General features: G+C 47.9%; 1 protein-coding gene across 1 annotated transcript; it reads right to left on the bottom strand.

The window, feature by feature from the left end:
• Positions 1-5,707: 5,707 nt before the first annotated feature.
• Positions 5,708-9,740, bottom strand: LOC124655445. The gene is made up of 5 exons (XM_047194340.1): positions 9,544-9,740; positions 9,228-9,440; positions 8,920-9,147; positions 8,663-8,844; positions 5,708-6,371 (listed from the first exon to the last, which is right to left on the bottom strand). Exons 1-5 carry the CDS (start codon positions 9,719-9,721, stop codon positions 5,796-5,798), a joined length of 1,377 nt encoding a protein of 458 aa, XP_047050296.1. The 5' UTR covers positions 9,722-9,740; the 3' UTR covers positions 5,708-5,795.
• Positions 9,741-10,214: the final 474 nt, after the last annotated feature.

Consider the following 10,214-nt stretch of genomic DNA (forward strand, 5'->3'; position numbering starts at 1 on the left):
CCCAGCACAGGCGGAAGCATTGCTCTTTCAGCCACGATGAAAGTCTTGCAGAGTATTTTTTTACGACAACACGGTAAAAAAATATTATTGTTTTGACAAATTTTCAACCTGCTTATTCATTCGAAATTATAGTTACATCACCTAATAGAAGAGGTAGGATAGAAGCTAACTCATGAGCAGAACCTCTAGCCATTTTTGCTAACTCATGAGCTACACTATTGGCTTTCCTAGTTACATGTTCAAACTGAATTTTAATAAAATCATATGCTAGATGGTAAGTAACAATCATCGAAGGTCCCAGCATTATTTTTGTGGTATATATATACGGAGTATATTTTACTACGAAGCGTCGCCGCGAAGTTTCCCGGAGGCGTGGTAGATGTGCTAGATAGCTTGCATACTAGGCTTGTAGGCCGGCTTGTCAGAGGGCGAGAAAGTCTTTGTATTCTCTGCAGTGTCAGAGTGCGGAGAAAAACCAGCAATGTGCTAGGAACACGCGGACTACATTTCATTTGTTAGAGCATCTTGAGCCGTCTCCCCGACGAGGATCCCAGAACGTTTTTTTTATCTGGATGGGCGAAAACGGTCCAGTCGCGTCCCCGGCTCCTTGATTTCGTCCGGATTAGGGCTTTTCATCCGTCTGGAGAGCTCAGGCCATCCCCGAGTTCCCGAGGCCCGGCCGGGGACTCCGGACGAAACAAAAGCGCGGGAAACGTCGAGCGGGCCCACGTTGTCGGCGACACAACCGGTAGTTCCCTCCATTAATTTCGTTTTCCCTCCAAATTGCGCCCCGTAGAAGCATTTTACCCGCCGAAATTCGAAGCTACCGCCATTCTCCCCCCACAGTTGCAGCTCCTCCTCTTCCCTTCCACCACCATGCCGCCGATGGCGCGCCGAAGGCGAGGAAGCCGCGGGCGCCAAGACAGAGGCCAACGGGCATGTCAAACGTGGTGTGGGCGGCGGACCAGGAGCGGCGGCGGAACGAAACTCGCGGCCGGGCGGAGAGGGAGAAGAAGTGCAACGCGAAGAGGGTGGTGGCGGCGGCGGAGGAACAGGCGAGGCTGGTCTCCATCAACTTCGGCCGCCCGCACATCGCCCCATTCCCCGGGCCATGGCCTACCCAAGGTATGGGCGGATCTCCTTCCTTCTCGCTAGCGTCGCCGGCCACGGCCATGTACCATGACACCTACGACATGGCCGGGTTTACGCCGTCACCGCCGGCGTATGATGGTGCGATGTACGAGGGCATCTCGCCTGCCCTGAGGCGTCGGCCGCTTCCCTTCTCCAACCCCGGGATGCCGCCGCCAAATGAGCCTGTGATGCACGAGATGATCACGTCGGGCTCCATGGCCGCCGCGGCGAGCCCGAGCTTCACACAAGAGGAGGCAAGGGCGGCGGAAGTCGTCGCGTCGTGGGGTGGCTTCAACTCCAACCTCGACCAGGGCGATCACCACGATGATGAGAACAGCGATACCCAATACGTCGACGATGAAGATGAGCAGGCGTACGTCGACCAGGACATCGACGAAGAGGAAGCGCCCGAAGCCCCGGAGGCGCCGTCCAAGGGGAAGAAGAAGAGAAGGAAGAAGAACTCGCCGCTAGCCGAGCCGCGGATCAAATGGACGGGCAAAGAAGAGGAGTGCCTCGCCGAAGCTTGGATGACGGTGTCTATGAACGACATCACCGGCGCGAATCAGAGCTACAACACGTACTGGTAGCGGGTCAAGGTGGCGTTCGACGAGCACAAACTCGTCGATCCATACTTCAACAAGACGGTCATGGAACGCGGCGAGAAGGCAATGGGCACCCATTGGGGGATCGTCCAGGCGGCGTGCAGCAAGTGGCACGGCATACAGGAGGAGATCGACAAACATGTTGTGAGCGGCGAGGACTATGAAGCAAGGGTATACTCACTCGCCGTGACTCCTCCGTCGACCCTACATCACCGCGATTTTAATCTTGAATCGCCGGCCTGTTTGCCGGCCTGTTTTTGCAGATTCGCCGGGCGCTGGACATGTACGCGGACGACAACGATGGCCAGATGTTCAAGTACTTCAACGTGTTCGCCTGCATCTCGGAGTGCGACAAGTGGAAAGCGGTGCGCAAGAATCTCGCCAACAACAAGGGCGAGAAGTACAACCCCGACGATCCAGCCACTGCCGCTAATTTCTTGCTATCACATTACTCTTGTTGGAGTTATGCAAGAAAATATAGATTGTGGTGACAAGGTTTCTGACCATGCACGACTTACTCCTAGGAGTGACAAACATGAATCCCGAATGAAAAATGAGCCAGCGCAAGATGTTGCAATGGAAGAAGCTATGTGTTATAGCAACACAGATTTAGTACCTACATTGCTAGATACGGAATGCTATTCGTCGCTCGCTCTAGAGACCACTTGCTCCCTTTACTCGCGTTGGCAAACATTGCCGTTAAGTTCTGTAACACCCCGTTTTCTCTGTATTTTTGTAACCCCCCCCCAACCTCGTGCCTCGCCGGAACTTTGCCGCTGCCTTCTCCCGACCGGTCAATGCCATTCAAGCAATCGTCCTTCTCCATGTATTCGTGATTCTCCTCTGCAGCAGGCCGGTCGAGGAGGAGGTCGACGAGGATTGTCCAAGAGGATGGCGACTGACCGGGGGTGGTCCACGTGCGGCGGGATGCGCTCACCAGTTGCTTGACGTGCCCGCTCTGCCAGGGTCTCCTTCAGGAGGCCTCTCCTAGTGGATCCACACGTTAGTTCTCTTGTCTTTATGCTGCCACCTCTCTGGTTTATTTCCTTTTTGTCCTCCCTATACTCTTCTCTCTCATGTCTGCATCCCATATGTTAGTTCTCTCTCTACCCCACCGTCTCTCCGGATTCTTTCCTTTTTGTCCTCCCTCTACTCTTTCTGTTTCATGTATGCATCCCACGCACGGGCGCCCCTATCCTCGTGTCTCATCGTGTTGGCGTCTGTTTCTGTTGCTGATGCTGATGTGTTATCGTTTGGGTGGCCTGGTGATCAGGTCGGTCTCGGAAGAGCGCTGGAGTCTTGAGTTTCTTATACCATAGCCATTCTCTAAAAAGTGTAAGTTACACTTTTCACCTACCACTTTTCTGGAAAACTGCAATTAATAAATCGAAGTTACACTTTTCATAATTGACTACATAAAAAATCCAAACTATGCAATCCACGGCCAGACACCTAGCTGCCGCGACCACACTAATCCCCAAACCCTAGAGATTCTTTGGCGAGACACTGCGCTGACTCACAGAGGCACGAAGAATTGTATCGGGGTGGTATGTGGCGTACGAAGATGTGGTGAGGAGGCGGAACACATGGAGGACGCGGTGTTTGCCATTGGAATTATATTAGCGTATTTTCCTTGGTATTCCTGACAATATCCCTCGGTTTATCCATGAAATTCTTGTCACATTTTGTTTGTGTGCAGCATAAATGTATAATACATTTTTATTATATTTCCAAAATACAATTAAGAAAGTGTTCCTCTGTGTATACCGGGCTTGTAATATATAGTTCGGTTCGCTGCTAACCCATCACACATGTGCATTGTTTTGCAGATTCACACGGCTGTCATTATGTATAGTTACTACCACGGGAAGGAGTCCATGTGCTGTTGGTTGTTGTGCCCGCTCTGTGAGGGCCTATTCAGGTGGCCTCCGCCTTCGTCGAATGCCTCTACACATTTTTAGTTCTCTTTCTACCTATCCTTCTGCCTCATCGGTTTCTTGTCCTCCCTTTACTCTTCTCTTTCATGTTTTCATCCCACACGCTGGTGTCCCACGACCTTCCTATGCTGGCGTTGTTGCGCACTGGGCTCCTATCCTCATGTTGCGTTGGCGTTTGTGTTCGATGCTGTCCCAGAATAGTGCCGAAGCCGCTGCCATTCTCGCGTGAATTTCCTTGCCTTTTGGTCGCGTGCCTTGAGGGTCTGGCTTTGGTGGCTAGCTATCATCGTGTTTTCCCTCACGTTTGCTTCCCCCGTAGTCGCCGTTCTAATCGGGGCACCGTGCTATGCAGGCGGGTGTCTTGTGGTCGCCGGAGGCTGCTGCGATCCTTGCTATCACATTACTCCTGTACGAGTTATGCAAGACAATATAGATTGTGGTGACAAGGTTTCTGACCATGCAGGGCTTACTCCTAGCAGTGACAAACATGAATCCCGAATAAAAAATGAGCCAGCGCAGGATGTTGCAATGGAAGAAGCTATGTGTTATAGCAACACAGATTTAGTACATACATTGCTAGGTACGGAATGCTATTCGTCGTTCGCTCTAGAGACCACTTGCTCCCTTTACTCTCGTTGGCAAACATGGCCGTTAGGTTCTGTAACACCCCTGTATTTTTGTAACCCCCCCCCCCCCAACCTCGTGCCTCGCCGGAACTTTGCCGCTGCCTTCTCCCGACCGGTCAATGCCATTCAAATAATCGTCCTTCTCCATGTATTCGTGATTCTCCTCTGTAGCAGGCCGGTCGAGGAGGAGGTCACCTCCGCCTCGACGCATCGAGGCCCCAGGCTAGGGCAGCGGCACCCGCACGTGACGCCGCTGAAGGACGAAGACGGCGGCTCCGACAACGAGGCTGAGGACTACACAGCGTTCTATCGCCATTTCAGCCGTTTTTTCTGTTTTTATCAGAAACAGAGTCAAATCACTTCCCAGTTTGCTGTGCAGGTTTCCTTTTATGATTCATGGTGAAGCTCAACTGGGGCACCATGGTGCCCAGGCACCATATATCATGACCGTACAATTACATCGTGGGTGCCAGATTGCATCATAGGTGTATAAAGGAGAGAAAAACACTTTCCAAATAGCAATAGGAGAGAGAATGCACTTTCCAATTATCAGAGTCAAATCACTTCCCAGTTTGCTGTGCAGGTTTTTCTTTTATGATTCATGGTGCCCAGGCACCATGGTGCACCAGTTAGTTTACCTATATAATATATGCAAGAATTGGACGAAAAAACTTTGAACTTGTATGATATGTACAAATTTAACCTAATTCCGTTATATATTTCAAATTTCGTTCGGGGTCGGTCGCCGGGAAAATGGGTCTCCCCAGATCGAAAGTTTCATCCATCCAACACTAAATAGCACCAGATTTAACATTAAAAAGCGCCAACAAATGGAAATGCCAAAAGTCATCCGGCAAATCGCAGATTCATTGCCTGGGCCAGCGGGATGGACATGAATCAAGCGACCACGGGAGGTGATGAACGTCCCTGTACAGAGCCGCGGTGCTCCAGCGCATCACCGTCGCTTGCCGGTCCTTCGTAGGGAGGTCGGGGAACCATCGCCTGCCGGTGCTTCGTCATGGGTCAATTGAGTCATGGACCGGGCTAAGGCCGTGGGCGCGGTGGTGGGCTGTCGTACCCATCTTTACTTCTGCCTACTGATGATTGAAACCGACATGGGTTGGATCAACGCATCGGAATTCGATTGGATCGGGCATGAAACCACAAGCGCTGGGAACCTGGGAGCTTACTGCTCTTTAGGATTCTTTACATCGAAGTTCGTTTTAATTCAACTTCTGTATGATCAGATCTCACTGAAGACAACTACAGCTTAAAATAAAATCAATATCCGCAAGACGCTGAGAGTCAAGCAAGTACAGTACATTAACATTTTCAAGGCAGTTTCAACTTTCAGCAACACAAGTTTGATAAAAATAAAGGACAGCAGACATGTCCGACCTCACACATATCATGTTTTAAACCGAGATCTTACGGGAAATTAAACCTTAACGTTAGCGCTTACTAAATTAGAGACTTCTGCACATGTTCTCCTTTAAGCTTCAGGCAAACGAAGGCCTCTTTGGCCTAGCCTGTGTGTTCTTTGGAGCAAATAACACCCTCACAAAAAACTGGCCATACTCAAAGACCGAGTTATCCGGAGAACTAATGGTTCCAGCCACCCCATCCTGAAAAGTCCACTGAAACACATGTTTCTCCAGCTTCAAGCAAATTTCCAGTTTTCCCTTCTGCTTCACCACAACCACATGCTGGTTTATGTTACCATTCCCAACACATTTGTCACCAAACAGCACAATCTCATGATCAAAGCCACTGCTGAAAGCCGTGAATCTCAAATGATGAGGATGGTCAACCTTTGAGTAGACTTGTATTACAGCCTCAACACTCGAGGAAAGGAACATGTAATCTATCTCCAGGCTGCAGCTGTCACTAGAAATCTGTCCTGTTCGCATTAGATCAAACCGTGCCTGGACATAAATCTCGACGTATGCAGAGAGCAACTTTTTGTCAGCTGATCCATCTCCGTCCTTCTTTACCCAAAGATCAACTTCCAGTAATGCATGATCCAGTACATGCATCCCTCGAGAAGGGCTACAAAGAGGTAATGTGAAGAAATCCTACAAGTTAACAACTCGTCAGTACTGACCAAAGTAAAATCCATTTGCAGGTACATTAGTATTTGTTGACACAATAAGCACTTACAATATGCCAGCTCATGATTAAATCAAATATAGAGTACTCCTTTATTTCAGAATACAAAAGGTACAACATTTATTTTCAAATGAAAGCATGTGCTTGTGACATTGATGACACTTTCTCTGTTTGGCACTCTCATTATCTAGCCACCCACTTCAACATTTATGACCAAACATTCACCTTTGAGTAAATTACATTCTCAGCCACTAGACACTGTTGAACGATATCCTAGTTTTTATATTCAGATCACTGCTGTCCTATTTTTGCACATTTAGGTCAAATTAAGTAGGTTAGTTGCTTGCACGTTGTAACCAAATGATCATGTGTATGCCAGTCTTATTGTTAGGAACTAGTCACAAATGCAACGTACCTCCTTAGTGCAAAGGAACTGCAGCATGCAGTTAAGTGTTGCATAGTTTACGGGCGTTGAATACGAGTCTAGCGGAGTCCTAATGGGAAGTTTATAGCGATCTGCTGGCGGCCAATGTAGGTGTGGGGGTTAAGGGATCGATCCATCCAGAAAATTTCCCCATATTGTACATGGTTTCAGAGACAGGCTCTTGGAGCCTGGAACTGGATCGAAGTCCAAATCCAAATTGTGAGATGTCCAACTAATGTCCACTCCAACATAATCATCCATATCCAGTCCAAGTTAAATTTCACTGTATCCAAATCCATCCAGTCCAAGTAGCTTAAATACTGGATAGTCCAAGGTCCAAATGGACCTTGACGGCACACATGTGCGGGAATCATCAAGCAGTAACTTTTTGCCTGTCCATGCAAGTATGCAGCTAGGTGTAATTCTTGCGTGGTGCAACAACTCATGTATGCTAGTAGCTATTGTTTTAATTACTTTGCTTAGCCATTAAGTATGGATCAGTACGTGCATGTGCTAATAGTAGTGTAAACGCCAGCCTTGCGTGCGGGACTAGGAGTAGCTATGGGCGGGCGCGTGCAGCAGCTGCGCCAGATGTGGAGCCAGCGGTCAATGCTGTGCGACACAGTTGCGGCTGCCCAAAGCTACGCGAAAGCAAGCGTGTGAGGGCTCGAGTCCAATGGATATTGGGCTATCCAATTTTTAGGTCCAAAGTGTGCTCAGCCTTGCTGGATCGTGTGTCCTATTGATGTCCAAGTCCAATAGAGTCCAGTCCAATAAGATTAATCGAATTTTAGGTCCAAAGTCCATGGACTACCCAAATCCAATTCGAGTTAGCTCTTACTAACCCTAACCATAGCATTTCCCATCATCTACATGCAGTTGTTGCAAAGAGCTGAGGTTGATGTGGCTGCTGATCTTGGTTTGCCACAAGGAGCATAGGGAGAGAGAGGATGGAGTGGAGCTGAGAGGGAGGACAAGTGGTACTGGGCATGGGCATCCACACTTGTCGAGAAGATTTATACATTTCAGCATGTGGCTGACAGTGTTTGTTTGAGGCATGTGGATGCAGAAAAGTGAAGCAGAAAAGAGGTGTGGCTTGCGATGTTGTGCTACATGAACCCATGAACCTGGCTGACGAGGTGCTTACAAAAAAGAGTAGTCTGTTGGATGATGCCTACGTACGAGTCCAATTGTAAGCACACCCCAGTTTGAGTATTACGCGTAGGTTCCCAAGGGATCAATGCATCCCAAAATTTCCCCCAAATTCTACAGCAATTCTTTAAGTTGAAAAGAAGAAATACTACAATCTAAGGGCATGTGGTCATGAATGGAGATTGACCCACTTAATTTAGCCAAGATTTGAAAATTCAGAGCACAGGGTTCTAGTAGTATTTCAGACACTTGAACAAGTCGAGTAATCCAAAGCTCAATTACTATTCACATACATTATCTCTTATCGCAAAAACACGTACACTAGGTAGGAACCTCAGGATCATCTCCCCCTACCATCTGATTAGATTTAGGACCTTTTCGAGCCTATGTCTTGTGAAAAACAAATAAAGGAAGCTTATGATGACCAGTCTTGCATGTTTTTTGTGTAATCATAAAATATTGGAATCTGATGGTATGTCAATGTGATCATAGAATGTTTAGAGCATGAATCTTATAATGGGTTGATCCTTAAAAATGGAGGCCTAAAAAAAATCTAACCTGTTACAAAGCACAATTTCAATGGATACAAGCAAAGAAGAAGCTAATTGACATAAAGCTGGTATGGACGTACATCAATGTTCAGGAATCAACCATTATGAAAACAAATCAGGCCTTAATTACCTTGTCAATCGTGACAGCATCATCTCTTGGACAGTTAAAGATTAGATTCCGCAGCGGTTCCAAATCGTCTCTAACAGCAAATATTCCATATACACTAACGGGATAAGATTCATAGCTTGCCAAACGCAAAGAGAACACCTGTAGCATGGATTTTGGCTTGCGATACCCAAGAATTGATGCAGCTGCAAATATAGAGGACAAAAGTAAGTTGCTAAATATATAAATAGCACAAGTGCAGATTACTAAGTGGCCCTTACTCGTGGAAGTATCATGGGTCATGTATTCACGGTGGTAGCAGCGCCCGTCAATGCATTCATGTGTTACCTCAGGTAGCACTTTCAAAGGATAAGTAGGAAGACGAGCATTCTTATCACCCCGGGCTAGAATTACCTTACGCACTTTCAAGCACTCATCAAACTGTCTTGTAAAACTGTAAAACCATTTGTCCACTATTTCACCTACTTCTTCCTTGGAGTAGTTCTTTCCTAAAGGATAAAATCAGCAGTTGATCAATTTTAGCTCTTTAGTAGAAAGGACACTTTTTTCAGAAGGAACAGTTAGTAACCTGGGCAATTTGTCTCACTGTCCGTGCCTCTCCATTGGGTGTCGTCCTCATCATATTCATCGATGTCCTCATCAGACTCATCAGACTCATCGATTTCCTCATCAGGGATACCCTCTATGGCAGCGCAATAGTGTTCAGCGTCGTCCTCATCGTCATCCATAACCTCATGTGTGCTCACCATCTCAGAATCGTAGCAGGAAAGCTGATCTGAATCTGCGCAATTGCAAGAAATAATGTCTGGCTGCGTTGGCGCAAAGGAGGTATGAAGATAACTGGGCCATAGGGTACAGGTTAATTATACATAGGAGAGACGCACCTGTGAACACGAGCTCTTGTTGATCATGGGATTCGATATTGTTCATCGCGGGGCCACCTAGGTCTGGCGGCGGATCCGTGAAAGCGCTGGCGTAGCCGTCGCCGGGAGCGGCAAGGTCGTGCACAGCAGTTCCACCTGATGCAATCGGGAGCTGCTCTTCTGATGGAGGAGACGCCATCGCCACGCGAGGGTTTGCTCTGAGGAGGCGGAGGCGGAAGCGGGTTTTTTTTTTTTTTTTTTTATGTATTTCATTAGACAATCTGTTTATAGAGATTACACACCACACAAGACAAATATTTGCATCAAGCAACTTTGCACAAAAAACTCACAAGAAGTAAAACTACAAGTTCACCCTTGGAGAAACTTGTGCCTCACCGAAACATCGTCCATCTTCCTCCACTGCCACCATGGTAGCGCTGGAAAAAGAGGCGAACAACCACCACACCTAGATCTGGGAGAGCACCATCGCATTCAATGATACTTTTTGAGCCGATGAACCGGGTCGTCGCAGAGAACGAGCCCGATACATTGTGGCACGTCGGCCGAGGATCTTCCCCGTGGTCACCAGATCCCAACACCGTCATCTTCTTCAGACTCGGTCGAAGAAGACAAACGCTGCCGCTTGCCGTCATTCTCACACCCAACTGCAAGACGCCAGACATAACTGCAGC

The sequence above is a fragment of the Lolium rigidum genome, chromosome 5, assembly GCF_022539505.1.
Source record: "Lolium rigidum isolate FL_2022 chromosome 5, APGP_CSIRO_Lrig_0.1, whole genome shotgun sequence".
Classification (NCBI taxonomy): domain Eukaryota; kingdom Viridiplantae; phylum Streptophyta; class Magnoliopsida; order Poales; family Poaceae; genus Lolium; species Lolium rigidum.

What these genes read in the sequence shown, in the direction of transcription:
- LOC124655445 (XM_047194340.1), bottom strand. Translation starts at nt 9,721, where the DNA reads ATGGCGTCTCCTCCATCAGAAGAGCAGCTCCCGATTGCATCAGGTGGA. An exon ending in CAGTGAGACAAATTGCCCAG is followed by an intron (nt 9,148 to 9,227) that starts GTTACTAACTGT and finishes TTTATCCTTTAG; the next exon opens with GAAAGAACTACTCCAAGGAA. An exon ending in GACCCATGATACTTCCACGA is followed by an intron (nt 8,845 to 8,919) that starts GTAAGGGCCACT and finishes CTATATTTGCAG; the next exon opens with CTGCATCAATTCTTGGGTAT.